Source organism: Piliocolobus tephrosceles, chromosome 11 (genome assembly GCF_002776525.5).
Source record: "Piliocolobus tephrosceles isolate RC106 chromosome 11, ASM277652v3, whole genome shotgun sequence".
Classification (NCBI taxonomy): domain Eukaryota; kingdom Metazoa; phylum Chordata; class Mammalia; order Primates; family Cercopithecidae; genus Piliocolobus; species Piliocolobus tephrosceles.
Window position 1 is genome coordinate 117,759,105 of NC_045444.1, and position 15,878 is coordinate 117,774,982.

At 41.8% G+C, this 15,878-nt stretch overlaps 2 protein-coding genes across 4 annotated transcripts in view; one reads left to right on the plus strand and one right to left on the minus strand.

Annotated features, from left to right (window-relative positions):
* Positions 1-15,878, plus strand: part of ARMC9 (armadillo repeat containing 9) — a 183,235-nt gene that overhangs the window by 106,483 nt on the left and 60,874 nt on the right. The gene's annotated exons all lie outside the window — the stretch shown is intronic.
* Positions 11,909-12,878, minus strand: LOC113224972 (small ubiquitin-related modifier 2). Its single transcript, XM_026455002.1, has one exon. The coding sequence runs from the start codon at positions 12,810-12,812 to the stop codon at positions 12,525-12,527; it is 288 nt and encodes a 95-aa protein (XP_026310787.1). The 5' UTR covers positions 12,813-12,878; the 3' UTR covers positions 11,909-12,524.

The following is a 15,878-nucleotide window of genomic DNA, read 5'->3' on the forward strand; positions in this document are numbered from 1 at the left end:
TGTTAATAATTCAGATTTCACTAGGAGAGCATGAAGGAGCCTCTTCCCTCCATCTCCACTAGCAATAGGTGCTGTTACTCTATTTTTTAAAATTTTTTGCCAATCTGGATTTGAATTTGCTACATTGTACATTTCCAATTTCATATCCTTTCTGTTTTTTTCAGCTGTGCTTCTTTGCAAACCCTTTTCACATCATTACAAATGTTTTAAAGATATATTTTTCTAATCTCTTTGGCCACAAATCTTTTGAAAACATTTTTTTAAGTTAAAGATTGAGGCAGGGTGTGGTGGCTCATGCCTGAATTCCAGCAATTTGAGAGGCTGAAGTGGGCATCTCACCTGAGGCCAGGAGTTCGAGACCACCCTGGCCAACATGGTGAAACCCTGTCTCTACTAAAAATATAAAAATCAGCTGGGCATGGTGGTGCGCACCTGTAATCCCAGCTACTCAGGAGTCTGAGGCACAAGAATGGCTTGAACCCAGGAGGTGGAGGTTGCAGTGAGCCATCATCATGCCACTGCACTCCAGCCTGGGCAGAGCGAGACTCCATCTAAAAAAAAAAAAAAAAAAAAGTTAAATATATTGGCTTTTCTTTTATAGCTCCTGGGTTTCCTGTCCTGATTAAAGTCTTCCCTAACCCTAAATTTTACATGTAGTCTCCTAGGTTTTCTTTTAAGATTTTAATTTTTTCATTTAAGTTTTAGTTATTAAACATGTTATACATAGGAAAGAAAAACATACATGTTTATATAAGGTTTGAAGTAACCATTCTCAAATTTTTGGTTTCAGGATCCATTTACATTCTTAAAAATTACTGAAGATTCTGAAGAGTTTATGAGTATTTTGTCTATCAAAATTTTCTAAATGAGAACTTTAATCTGATAAAATGTTAAATATTAAAATATTAAATAACTTAAAATGGCAATAATCTATCACATTAATATTAATAAGATATTCTTATGAAAAAGAATTATTTTTCAAAACAAAAATTTTAAAAAGAGTAGCATTGTGGGTTTTTGGTTTGTTTTTTTTTTCCAATCTCTTTAATGTCTGGATCAGAAAAACACAGTTTGATCTGGACTCTATCTGTTGTCATGTTGTTTTGATTGAAGGACATAAAGAAAATCTAGCCTCACACACCTGTGTAGTTGGAAAGGGGTGAAGTATTTTCAAAGCCTTTTCAGATAGATATTTTTGCTCAGTATTACTTTAAAATCAGACCAGTAATAGTTTATTAAAAGTTAGTTGCAATGTGGAATTAGAAACCAATTTAAAAAATCATTTTTATTGGCTAGGTGCAGTGGCTCACGCCTGTAATCTCAGCACTTTGGGAGCCCCAGGTGGGCGGATCACCTGAGGTCAGGCATTTGAGACCAGACTGGCCAACACGGTGAAACCCCATCGCTACTAAAAATGTAAAAATTAGCTGGGCGTCATGGTGTATGTGCCTGTAATCTCAGCTACTCTGGAGGCTGAGGCAGGAGAATCGCTTGAACCGGGGATGCAGACATTACAGTGAGCCAAGATCACACCACTACATTCCAACCTGGGTGACAGAGTGAGACTCCATCTCAAATAAATAAATAATCATTTTTATCTTGTTAATTAAAATCAATAATAATTAAGATCAATAATCTATTTTGCATTTTGTTAATTTGATTTTCTGATTGTTCCCTAACAATCAGATGTGCTAATGTATAGAAATGCAATTGATTTTAGAATATTGATCTTGTATCCTACAACCTTACTGAATTATTAGCTCAAAGAGTTTTTTGTTTGTTGTGGGTTTTGGATTTGTTTGAGTTTTTTTGTTTTGTTTTGGTGTGGATTGCTTAGGATTCTGTGTATAACAAGACTGTGTCATCTGTGAATAGAGATCATTTTACTTCCTTTTCCATCTAGCTATCCTTTATTTTCTTGCCTTGCCTAATTGCCCTGGCTAGAGCCTCTAGTACAGTGCTGAATAGAAGTGGAGAGAGTAGGCATCTTTCGCTTGTTCCTGATCTTACAGTGGACGTTTTCAATCTTTCTCCATCTAGTACGATATTAGCTGGGATTTCTTCATAGATCTCATTATAAGATTCAGAAAGTTTCCCTCTGTTCCTGGTTTGCTGAGTGTTGGATTTTGTTAAATGCTTTTTCTTCATCATATGAGATGATCATTCTTTGTTTTTTTCCCTTTCATACTATTGATATGGTGTATTTAATTATATTGATTTTCAGGCCGAGTGTGGTTGCTCATGCCTGTAATCCCAGCATTTTGGGAGGCCAAGGCCGGTAGATCACCTGATACCAGGAGTTCAAGACCAGCCTGGCCAACATGATGAAACCCCGTCTCTACTAAAATACAAAAATTAGCCAGGTGTGGTGGTGCACGCTTGTAATCCCAACTACTTAGAGACTGAGGCATGATAATTGCTTGAACCTGGGAGGTGGAGGTTGCAGCGAACCGAGATTGCGCCACTGCACTCCAGACTGGGCAACTAAGTGAGGCTGTGTCTCAGAAAAATAATTATGGCCAGGCATGGTGGCTCACGCCTATAATCCCAGCACTTTGGGAGGCCAAGGTGGACGGATCACCAGGTCAAGAGATCAAGACCATCCTGGCCAACATGGTGACCCCCATCTCTACTAAAAATAGAGAAGTTAGCTGGGTGTGGTGGCACATGCCTGTAGTCCCAGCTACTCAGGAGGCAGAGGCAGGAAAATTGCTTGAACCCAGAAGGCAGAGGTTGCAGTGAGCCAAGATCACACTACTACACTCCCAGCCTGGCAACAGAGAAAGACTCTGTCTCAAAATAATAATAATAATATAATAATCATATAAATATAATTATTATTATTATATTGCTTTTCATACTTCCCAATTTCTACAGACATCCTGCCTGTTTCACATTTTCGATAGCTCTTTTGCCCATGCAGGATTTTGTATTATAATTGATTGATCATTTGGAAAATATTGGCTTACCAAATTTTATAGCTTTTCCAAATTTTTTGCTTATTTGTTTATTTGTATTTGAGACGGAGTCTTGCTCTCTCGCCCAGGCTGGAGTGCAATGGTGCAATCTCTCGGTTCACTGCAACCTCCACCTCCTGGGTTTAAGTGATTCTTTTGCCTCAGCCTCCCAAGTAGCTGGGATTACAGGCATGTGCCACCACGCCTGGCTAATTTTTTGTATTTTTAGTAGAGACAGGGCTTCACTATATTGGCCAGGCTGGTCTTGAACTCCTGACCTCAGGTGATCCACCCACCTCATCTTCCCAAAGTGCTGGGATTACAGGTTTGAGCCACTGCGCCCAGCCCCAAATGTTGATACATTTTATTATACAACATCAGACATTGTGTATTAGTTAATATCAACACCAATAGCATCAGAAAAGCCTTTAGGTATTGGGAAGCTACCGAGCTCACAATGGCAGATACAGGTTTCTCAAAATTCTCATTTTTTCTTGAAAGTTTAAATCGTATTATTGCTAACAAATACTATTGGTTGTTTTCCTTAAAGTGACAGGCTCACTTCAATAATTTTTGAGAAAACATTTGCCATATACTTAAGTCTAAATAACCATAGTCTGTCTGTCAGTTACTCTTTCAAATGAAAATGGTATTCCTTGAAAAAAGTGGCTTAGAGCTTAATCTCACAATCCCTTTCCTGAAGATAACCATCCTGCTTTAGTATAGCGGAACTGCTTTATCGGCTTGTACATTCCAAAAGATGGGCCATAAGGGTTGAGAGTTAATAAAATTAATTCCTACCACTTCATCAAGGACAGCCTTAAATGAAACTCTATCTACCTGTCATTCATCATCTATCTATCTGTGGTGAAATACGGTGACTGCTGCTAGAGTTTGAGATCACTACCTTGGTTTGTGCTAAGGCACCAGTGGTTTTACCCATCATTGCTTTTGTATCATGAGCGCAAATGTCAATGCATTTGTTCCAGGATAAACCGTGAAAGTCAATAAAACATCCAACACTTTAAATATTTCAACCAGTATTACTTATGCTTCCTTGCCAAGTATTTACATAAAAGATCTTTGTGATTAGTGACTCTTGATACTGGAAGATTACAAGCAAAACAACGAATCCAGGTGTAGTTCTGCAGATGAGATATTAACTTAGCATTCATGTTTGCAGCTTAATCTTTAATTCAACAGGCTATTGTTTCATTAGAACGTGACACTACTGTGATTTCTTTTACTAACTTTCCATCCAGCAGGCATTCAACAGTGGCAACTGTACAAGGCTGTTGTGTGTGTTTCTCTAGCAAAGGCAATATAACTTACCTATGCTGCAAGGTTCTTTACTGGCTGTGTTTCAAAATTTTGGGTGATTGGGGAAGAATAATTTTAAATTTACAGGAAAAAAAATAGTAGAGAGGGTTCCTGTCTACTCATCATACAGCTGCAGTGGCTTTTTAATTTCTAGTTTGAAAAGTGATAAAAAACAAATGTTCAATTTCTCACTTTTGAAGAACTCATCACGACTTAAATAAACTCATCACTCATCAATATTTAAACAAACTCATCTTGTTTAAATAGTCAAATTCTTTTTCATTAAACTCTGAATGATTGGTCTCAAAATTGCACTCCAACTTAACTGACATTTACACTCCAACTTAACTGACATAGTCAAATATATTCTGTTATATCAGTTACAATAAGGTAAATTATTGACATCTATAAAACTGAGGGAAAGATAGCTTTCATTATATGTATTCTTTATTTGCAGTTTCATCCAGCTTCTTTGGAATAGATTCCTCCCTTCCATGAGTCAGAGAACTTTCCCTCCCTTATTACTTCCCTCCTTCTTGCCACTAGTTGGGATTTTGATTGGGACTACATTAAATCTATAAATCAATTTAAGATTTTTATTCCATGAGCATAGTATGTCTCCATTGTTTTGAGGCCTTTTTATACTGTGCTTCAAATCTAATATAAATACCTGATACATAAAGACTTGAGTCATTGCCACCTTTTTAATATCCAGAATCATTTGGAGAATAATCCAATGTGAATAAATTCAAATATGAATCATTTGAAGAAGCTAATTGGTAGAGTTAGAACAGTACAGTGGCCAAATTAATACTTTTCTTCGAATTTAAGACAAGAAATAGAAGAATGTGGTTGTTGGTCACATTAGTGCTACAATGGAATTGTAATGAAACACGACATGACAGATCCAACAAAGTGCAGTCAGAACTAGCTGGACAGGGTCATGGAATTTGTGTACATCTTGAGAGCAAGAAGTTAAATCCGAGAAGATGGGCTAAACAAGATAGAAACAAGCAAATTGTCCAACTCATCAAGAGTAACAAGATCTTCCAAGTGAGGACTAAGAACTCAGGCAAGGATTTAAAAAAAAAAAAAGAACTGAGGCAAGGAGACAATAAAAAACAACACAGGACTCGTAATCCACACAACGGAACTGGGCAGTGAGTGTTGAACAACAGGGGAAGTGACAGTGAAGCTTAACACAAAGCGAGAGTTTTATAATCTTATTCTTCCTTCCCTTGACCAGAGCTGCAGGTGGCCTTAGCACAGATGTGGAGCTCCGGGGTGTCTGGCCCAAGGAGGGTGCTCAGGGCTGGAGCATCGAGTTCCTCTGAGAGTGCCTCTCCAGAGGACTCCAGTACAAACCTCAAGGTGCCCCTGGTTTTCCTTTCCCTTGCTCTGGTGTTCTCCCCTCTCCATCTCGATTTTGCCTGGGAATAGCTCTGCTCCGTAGAAAAGACAGTTGGCTGCTCACAGTGCCCCAGAGGCAGGGACGTGCCACGCCACAGGGAGCCATGCAAGGAAGCACTAGGGTGGGGCAAGAGGCCGAGAGAGGGGGAAAGTATAGGCAAGGTGGCATAAGCATGCTGAGGATTGTTTCGTTTGGATGAATTTCAGTGGGCTCTTGAGCAAAGGGGCTTTCCCTACTTGTCTGGCACCTAGCCCTGTGGTGATTAGGGCAGGTGGATAGTGGCCAGGTGTGTGAGAACCCAATAAAGGAGATGGTTGGGGTGTGAGCTCTGGATTGGTTGATTTGTATTTGGAAAGCACACCTGGGGGCAAATGTCTTAATATTCCTAAGAACTGACTAGTTCTGGAAGGGGCAGTCCCTCCAGGGCCAGGCAGGCTCCAGATATCAAAACACCAGCATAGAGGGAATGGAAGACATGGCTAAAACATGAGGCCTCCACTGCCTGGCTGCACCGAACATTCTAGTCTCATCTCCCTTTCCTCTCAGAAACGGGCTCTGGGCCTGAAGGAGTTCCAGGGACCTTACATGGCCCCAAACCCCCCTTCTTGGTTTTCCCACTTCCTTCATCCCATCATTGCTGTCACCCGGGTCCCAGAGCAGGGACAGTTGACTGCCACCAGGCATCTGGCCATAACGTTGACATTGCTCCCCGTGTTAATCAGCCCAATTGACAAAGGCTGGAGTCTTTCAAAAGGAACTTTTGTTAAAAACTAAAGGAAGAGCCGGGCGCGGTGGCTCAAGCCTGTAATCCCAGCACTTTGGGAGGCCGAGACGGGCGGATCACGAGGTCAGGAGATCGAGACCATCCTGGCTAACACGGTGAAACCCCGTCTCTACTAAAAAATACAAAAAACTAGCCGGGCGAGGTGGCGGGCGCCTGTAGTCCCAGCTACTTCGGAGGCTGAGGCAGGAGAATGGCGTAAACCTGGGAGGCGGAGCTTGCAGTGAGCTGAGATCCGGCCACTGCACTCCAGCCCGGGAGACAGAGCCAGACTCCATCTCAAAAAAAAAAAAAAAAACTAAAGGAAGAACCTTAGCAAATAAGAGAGTTGTTCAAGCGTAGGTTCCAGATTGAAGTTGCAGCGCAGGTGGGACATGCCAGCTGAGGAGCAGCAGAAGCCAAGGCACCAGCCTGATGCTAACCAAGGGGGTTCACTTTGGCCACAGCTCAGGGAGTGTGGAGGGCAGGGGCGGGAGACAAAGCTGGAACGGTGAACTGGAGCCCGGCAGTGAAGAATGGACACTCACTGAAGATTTGTGAGCCCAAGAGAGGTGGGCAGAGCCATGCCTTCAGAAGACTACTCTGCTGTCAGAGTTCCAGTTCACTGGGGACCCGAAGAGCTTAGTGTGATGACACAGCCAGTATTTTCCGAGTGCTTCTTGTACAGGCATGGGCGAAGAGCTTCCCTGACTTTCTCCTGTGTATTCCCCTCACCCTTCTGCCAGCTGGGTGCTATTCTTAGCCTCATTTTATGAATAAGAAAACCGAAGTTCAGAGAGGTTCAGCAACTTGTCTAGGGTCCCAAGGCAGTAGCTGGTGGGACAGAGATTTAAACCCAGGCTGGCGTGAGAGCCTGCAGGCTGCAGTGGGAGTGGGGCTGAGCTTGGCCGATGGCAGAGGGTGCTCCTGGAGGTGGGACCTGCAGGAGTTGGGAACTCGCAGGGCTTGACGTGAGCAACTGAAGGCTGGTAACTTTGGACCCCAGGTGGCTGGGAGGATGGCGGCGCCATTAACAAAATGGGGAGCACAGGCTGGGGGTGGGAGCAGAACACGCGTAGGGTGAAACTAGATTTTGCACGTGTCAGGAGGCACAACGAGATGATGTGGCTAGAACAGAAAATGATGGGGCATAGAACCAGACAGTTCCTGACCAGCCTTCCTCCAGGTGACTTTGCATTCCATACGCAGAGACATACTGTTGAAGGTTTGGGGCCTCCTTTCTCATCGGCCACCTTCACACGTGACCTGTGAGATTGTGGACCCACTTGAAGCTGCTTCCGGGTGCATGTCCAGAGGGCCAGAGGCTAGCTGCTCTCCATGAATCAGTCACCTCTGATGGGTCACCCATTGTGGCCAGCTTGCTGGGCGTGGCGCAGGCTACGCTTCTAATCCCTGTTACCTAATGAGTAAAGAAGCGTCTGTCTTATGTCTGTGTTACTTGCTGGACCTTTCCATTATTTAACCAAGTCAATAAAGAAACCAGTGTTTCCCAATTAAGGCTTTTGCTTTTTTCTGGTACCTTTTCAGCTTCTAAATTCGTTTATTTCTGCATCACGGCTCCTGTGCTCTCAGACCCTGGCTGGGATGCACCACCCAGCAGGCTGACTCATGGCTGCTGCCCTCATTTCCACTCTGGTTTCTATGGAAATAGACATCCGATGGCTCAAAACAAGGTGAGGGCTTGTAGACACCTCATGATTCCTAGGCATTTATAAACCCTATTTGTCCAACATCGGTTGCCTTGGAAACAGGTACAGAAAAGATTTTCTCTCTTATCTGATTTTTTAAAAATTTTACCAAAGCAGTGTATGAGTTTTTTCTGTTACCACAGAATTTTGGAATAATAGTACATTTTATGTAGTGAAGCATATTTCTAGTTTTTCATTATTTGATAAATAACTTAAATGCATTCTGCATTATTTCATTTTACAATCTTTAATAAATATATTTCTATCCGTTTGTTCAAATCACTATCACTTGGTATTCAAAGATGAAACGTTTAGTGTCTGGGTCTAGAGATACGACTGGAGAAAAAATGTGTATGGCCTGCTATTCCTTCCAGCTTCAGAATTCGAGGCATCTAGTGCGTAGATGTCTTGCTGAACCTTAGCAAGTGGGAAAAGCCAACTAATTATTTCAGTCTTATGCTATCCTGACCAAGGTTCTTGGTTTGCATCACTGCTTGGTTTTAAGAGCCCAGGGTCTGTTTACTCAAACTGAGCCATTTTATATCTAAATTCTGTGTGCCATCCATGTTATATAAAATATGGAGCATGTCTGTTATAGAAACAGAAATAGAAGCAATTTTCTATTAATAGTGAGCAAATGAGCAGTGCACCATACTCAGTTTAGCGGAATGACTAGGATACGTAACTGATAGTCATTCATTAAGCATTTGTTAGGCGTGGTGTATTAAAGTAAAGCTATGGGCCAGGTGCAATGGCTCACGCCTGTAATCCCAGCACTTCGGGAGGCCGAGGTGGGCAGATCACCTGAGGTTGGGAGTTCACGACCAGCCTGACCAACATGGAGAAACCCCGTCTCTACTAAAAATACAAAAATTAGCGAGGTGTGGTGGTGCATGCTTGTAATCCCAGCTACTTTGGAGGCTGAGGCAGGAGAATCGCTTGAACCTGGGGGTAGGGGAACAGAGGTTGCAGTGAGCCGAGATCGCGCCATTGCACTCCAGGCTAGGCAACAAGAGTGAAACTCCACCTCAAAAGAAAACAAAAAGTGAAGCTGTGATCTGCTGCTAGCGGCAGTCAAATCTTTAAGGGGAAAAGCAGAGTAAGTTCACTTAAAATAGAAAGACAGAAAAGCAGGCCAGGCACAGTGGCTCCTTCTTATAATCCCAGCACTTTGGGAGGCTGAGGTGAGAGGATCGCTTGAGTCCTATAGTTTGAGATCAGCCTGGGCAACATAGTGAGACCTCATCTCTACAAAAAATTTAAAAATTAGCCGAGTGTGCTGGTGCATAACTGTAGTCCTAGCTACTCGGGAGGCTGAGATGGGAAGATCGCTTGAGCCCAGGAGGTTGAGGCTGCAGAGAGCTGAAATTGTGCCACCGCGCCCCAGCCTGGGTGACAGAGCGAGACTGTGTCTCAAAAAAATAAAAATAGAAATAGAAAAAGACAGAAGCATAGTGCAAGTTAATGTTGCTGTGTGGGGAGGGACACTGCAGAGAATTTGCTATGCAGCTCACTTTGCAGCCGGCTGTGTGCTACTTTCTGGCATTTATTTTCATATCTCTTTCCTAGTGGATTCATTTTTTTTTTCTCTTGCTGCTATTCACACTGCCTTTTATTCTGTGTTAGTGAATTGTAAGTGCTGCTGAGACAGGGCCATATCAGTGTGGTTCTCCAGAGGCTCCCCACTGGCACAGCACTTGGCACATACCAGTGGTGGGGTAGGTATTTGCTGACTAAGCACGTGGCCCATATAGAACATTGTGCAGGGGTTCTACCGGGCGCAGTGGCTCATGCCTATAATCCCAGCACTTTGGGAGGACAAGGCAGGCGGATCACTTGAGGTCAGGAGTTTGAGACCAGTCTGGCCAACATGGTGAAACCCTATCTCTACTAAAAATACTAAAATTAGCCAGGTGTGGTGGTGGGTGCCTGTAATCCCAGCTACTCGGGAGGCTGAGGCATGAGAATTGCTTGAATCCGGGAGGTGGAGGTTGCAGTAAGTGGAGATCGTGCCACTGCACTCTAACCTGGGCAACAAAGTAAGACTCTGTCTCAAAAAAAAAAAAAAAAAGAACATTGTGCAGGGGTTCTGATGGTTGCTTTCTGCAGAGAATCCTTTCAGAGGAATGTAAGAAGGCAGATTCACCCAATCCCAGCCTGGAGAATTTTCACAAAGTGCATATACTTATGTAATCCAGACACCACCAACCCCTCAAGTTCTTGCCCTCTTCTTGAAATTTGTATAAATGGAGTTATTCAGTATGATATACTCATGTGTCTGGCTCATTTGGTCAATGTTATGGGGTAAGCAAACGCTCACCCCCAAAAAACTACCCCAAGTCTTAGCGGCTTAAAAAACAAAAATATTTTCCTCCCAATTCTGTGGGTTGGCTGGGCAGGTCCTCTGCTGGTTTCACCTGGACTTACTCATGTAGCTGCATTTGGCTGGATGTCAGCTGGGCCAGAAGGTGCAAGGTAGTCTGGCAGCTGGTCAGGCTGGCAGTGCAGTGCCTCAGTTCTCCACCACGTGACTTCACTCCTCCAGTGAGTTGGAACTGGGCATCTCTGAGTTCCAAGAGGTTCAAGTTGGAAGCTTCCAGTCCTCTTGAGGCTGAGGCTCCAGAATTCTCAGGGCCTCAGTTCTGCTACATCCTACTGTCAAAGTCACAAGGCCAGACCAGACTCAAGGGGTTAGAAAAATAGACCCTTCCCTGCATGAGAAGAGTGGCAAAGCCACATAGCAAAAGGATGTGCTTGCTGGGATGGCAGGAGTTTGTGGCTGTTAAACAGTCTCCTACAGGGAGACTCTTCTCAGGACAAACCATTTGAAGATAGTCTGTGTGCAAAACAACCTTTTAGAGTTTCACACACCCTTTTTTTGTTTTGTTTTTTTGTTTTTTCAAAATCTAAGATTTTTTTTTCCAATTGAAGTTAGAGTTTTGGTGATCAAAACTGACATTTATGTTGGACCTTACTAGGTGGGAAAAGCCAACTGGCTATTTCAGTCTTATAGTACCCTGGCCTTACCACGCTCTAGCCTGAGTTCTTAATTTCAGAAACGTTATCATCATTTTTCTAACAACAAAAAAGTCATATTGTAAGGACTCAGTGAACTAATCTGTATATTGTCCTGAGCAGAGGGTATAGTATGCATTCAGTTCAGGGTTGCTTTTCTGTTTCCTCCTAGTGCACCCAAGTGGATCAAGCTCTGGGAATCTTGTAAAAACTGACTTGGCTAAAATTCACCTATTTAACAAATATGTATCAAGCACCTGTTATATGCCCAGGTCTATTCTATATCCTTAGTGATTTTTCTGTTTACTCATTCTACCAGTTACTAAGAGAGGAGTATAGAAATCTCCAACTAAATTGTGAATTTGCCTATTTTCCCTTTCAATTCTGTCAGTTTTGGGTTCATCTATTGTGGAATTTGTTTGCTTTAAGCATATATTTTTGTAATTCTATCATCCAACAGTGTTGACCTTTTATCACCATGAAATGTCCTTTGTCTCTAATAATGTCTCTAGAATATTTGGTCTGTCCGATATTAATATAGCCACTTCGCCACTTCAGCTCTCTCATGCTTACTGTTTGTCTTTTAATATAAAGTACCTCTCTTATAGACAGGATATAGCTGGCTTTTGCTTTTTTAATCCAGTCTGACAATCTGCCTTTGATTGGAGTATTTATTTAGTGTGCTCATGTTTTTGACAGTTTTATTGAGGGTATAATTTATTTATTTATTTATTTATTTTTTTTTTTTTTTTTTAAACAAGAAGTTTATTTAAACAACAAGACGCTTGACTTGAAGGGAAAACTATCTAAGATTCTTTTTTGTTTTAGAGTAATTTATCCCTACTTAAAGACAGATTGCCCTACATGTAACAGCTACGTACAAAAAAGTTATAAAATTGTCCTTGGTTTTACAATGATAAATGAAAAACATTAAAATTCTCCAATTGAACAAGGTATGCAAGAATTTTTATGTTGTGTGTTTTTGTTAAAACAGTGAGAGCAAAATAACTTACTGGAATATAAAGATAAGAGCTGGATGAGCATGCCACTAATGGAGAAAGGGGGTATTTTCACAGAATCAGTATTTTTCCCCATCCCGTCTCCACTTGATGTCAATTAAAACATACCATTGGCTGTTTAGTTAAAAAAAAAAAAAAAATGCAATATGCTTGTGCACATATACCAGTTACTTTATGTACAATAAAGGAATGGGGAAGGGGGAAATGAAAGAATAGAGAAAACTATACGGTAGTAGTCAGGATGTGGTGGAACCAAATTGCAGTTTTCTAATTGAGAATGTAATCTTGGTCTTTAAAGAACAGAGTTCTGGAGTAAAGAAGCAGGTTCCCTTTTCAGTAGACGCCTCCCGTCTGCTGTTGGAACACATCAATTGTATCTTCATCCTCCATTTCCAACTGTGCAGGTGTGTCTGTTTCATTGATTGGTTGCCCGTCGAATCGGAATCTGATCTGCCTCATTGACAACCCCTGTCGTTCACAATAGGCTTTCATTAGTTTACTAAGTGGTGTATGCCTCTTAATCTTAAACTGCACCACAGAACCATCCTGCCCCGCCACCTTCAAATTAATATGATCGTTGTTCTCAGTCTTGACTCCTTCCTTGGGCTTTTCGTCGGCCATGGCGAGCGCCGGAGTCTCCTCAGCTGCCGCTTCACAAAAGAGGTACCAGGTCCGCACCAAACGAGCACCGAGGGTATAATTTATATACCATAAAATTCATCTGTTTTAAGTAAATGTGTAATTCAATAAATTTTAGTAAATTTATAGAGTTGTGCTACCATCTCCACAATTCAATTTTAAAACATTTTCATCACCCCAAAAAGATCCCTTGTACACATTTGTAGTCACCCCTTGCCTGGGTCTCCCACCCCCACAAACCCCAGGTAGCCACTAATCTACTCCTGTCTCTAGATATTTGCCTTTCCTGGACATTTTATATCTAGTGTTTTCATTTTCTTTTTTTGTTTGTTTGAGACAGGGTGTCACTCTTGTCACCCAGGCTGGAGTGCAGTGGTGCAATCACAGCGCACTACAACTTCCACCTCCTTTGCTCAAGGGATCCTACCACCTCAGCCTCCTTGATTAGCTGGAACTACAGGTGTGTGCCACCACTTCTAGCTAATTTTCTTTTTTTGGTAGCACAGGGTCCCACTGTGTTGCCCAGGGTGGTCTTAAACTTCTGGGCTCAAGGTAATCTTCCCGCCTTGGCCTCCCAAAGTGCTGGGATTACAGGCATGAGCCACCACACCGGCCATCTTTTCTTTTTCTTTTTCTTTTTTTTTTGAGACAGAGTTTGGCTCTTATCGCCCAGGCTGGAGTGTGATGGCACAGTCTCAGCTCACTACAACCTGTGCCTTGTGGGTTCAAGCTATTCTCCTGCCTCACCCTCCCGAGTAGCTGGGATTACAGGCGTGTGCCACCACGCCCAGCTAATTTTGTATTTTTAGTAGAGATGGGGTTTCACCGTGTTGGTCAGGCTGGTCTCAAACTCCTGACCTCAGCTGATCTGCCCGCCTCGGCCTCCCAAAGTGCTGGGATTACAGGTGTGAGCTGCTACGCTGGGTCATTTTCCTAATAGTGTCTTTTGATTTGTAAAAGTTTTTTATTTTGGTGAAGTGTAGTTTATCTTTTTTATTTTTTCATTTATGGTCTATGCTTTTGTTGTTGTATCTAAGAACTTTTTGCTCAACCCGGACTTTCTTAGCCTTGGCACCACTGACATTTTGAGCCAGGTAACTCTTTGTTGGGGGCACTGTGCAATGCATTATTGTGTGTTTAGTAGCATCCATGGCCTCTGCCCATTAGATGCTAGTATTAATCCATCCTCCTGCCCGGCTGTCACAAGCAAAAATGTTTCTAGACATTGCTAAATGTCCCCTAGGAGGCAAAATTACTCCTAGTTGGAAACCGTTGGCCTAAGCCAACATTGCAAAGATTTTCTCTTATGTGTCCCTCTAAGGGCTTTATTGTTTTAACTCCTATGTTTAAGTATAGGACTATTGTTAGTTAATGTTTGTGTGCAATGTGAGATAAAGATCTAAATTCATCCTTCTGCATATGAATATCCAGTTGCTCCAGTACCATTTGTTGAAAAGACTGTTATATGACCCATTGTATTGCTTTGTCAAATTGTACCTTTGTAAAAAATAAATTGGCTGGGCACGGTGGCCATAATCCCAGCACTTTGGGAGGCCAAGGCAGGCAGATCATGAGGTCAGGAGTTCAAGACCAGCCTGACCAATATGGTGAAACCCCATCTCTATTAAACATACAAAAATTAGCCAGGTATAGTGGTGCATGCCCATAGTCCCAGATACTTAGGAGACTGAGGCAGGAGAATCGCTTGAACCTGGGAGGCGGAAGTTGCAGTGAGCCAAGATCGCACCACTGCACTCCAGCCTGGGCGACAGAGCGAGACTCTATCTCAAAAAAAAAAAAAAAAAAAAAGCCAGGCGCAGTGGCTTACACTTGTAATCCCAGCACTTTGGGAGGCCAAGGCGGGTGGATCACGAGGTCAGGAGTTCGAGACCAGCCTGACCAGCATGGTGAAACCCCATCTCTACTGAAAATACAAAAAAAATAGCCGGGTGTGGTGGTGCACACCTGTAGTCCCAGCTACTCAGGAGGCTGAAGCAGGAGAGTTGCTCGAACCCTGCAGGCAGAGGTTACAGTGAGCCGAGATTGCGCCACTGCACTCCAGCCTGGGTGACAGAGCAAGGCTCTGTCTCATAAATAAATAAATAAATAAATAAATAAATAGATAGATAGATAGATAGATCACAAATATAAAAATTTATTTCTAGATTCTCAATTTTGTTCACTTGATTTGTATGTCTAGATCTATGCTAGTGATGTTAATTACTATAACTTTATAGTAAGTTTCAAAATATGAGTTCTTCAACTTTGTTTTCTTTTTTAAAATTGTTTAATATTCATATTTAATAATTGATACATTTGGGTTTAATTCTGTCATTTGCTATCAGTGTTCTATTTATCTCTTTATTACTCTGTCCTTCCTGCGTTCTTTTGTATTAAGTAATATATGTACTACTGCCCTTTGTATTAAGTAAATATTTTTTAGTATACCATTTTAATAACTCTTAACTTTTTAGCCATATTTACCTTTTTGTTTTTAAGTTGGTTCTAGGGATTCAGTATGCATTTTTTACTTACCACAACCTACTTCAAGTTAGTACTGACTTATTACTGGTAAAATAGAAAGAACTTTGCACCAGTATGGCTCTATTTCTGTTCCTCTTTTGTGCTCTTGTTGCCATATTTGCTACATTTATATTTATTACCAACCCAGTGCTATAAATAGTCATATATAATTTAACGAAATTAGGGGAAGGAACGTGTGTGTGTGTGTGTGTATCTCCAACTACATATTTACCATTTCCAATGCTCTGTAATGCTGGTCTTCTAACAACAAATTCTGGTTTTTTTTTTAATCCGGAATTTTCTTTAGTTCACCTTTTTTTTTTTTTTAATTGCTACTTGATTTGGCCAAAACACCTTCATTTCTGAAGCATTGTTTCACTGTACATAGAATTCTTAGTTGGCAGGTCATAGTGGCTCATGCCTGTAATCCCATCACCTTGGGAGGCCAAGGCAGGTGGATCACCTGAGGTCAGGAGTTCAAGACCAGCCTGACCAACATGGTGAAACCCTGTCTCTACTAAAAAT

Excerpts from the sequence above, each read along its gene's own strand:
- LOC113224972 (XM_026455002.1), bottom strand. The coding sequence starts at position 12,812 with ATGGCCGACGAAAAGCCCAAGGAAGGAGTCAAGACTGAGAACAACGAT.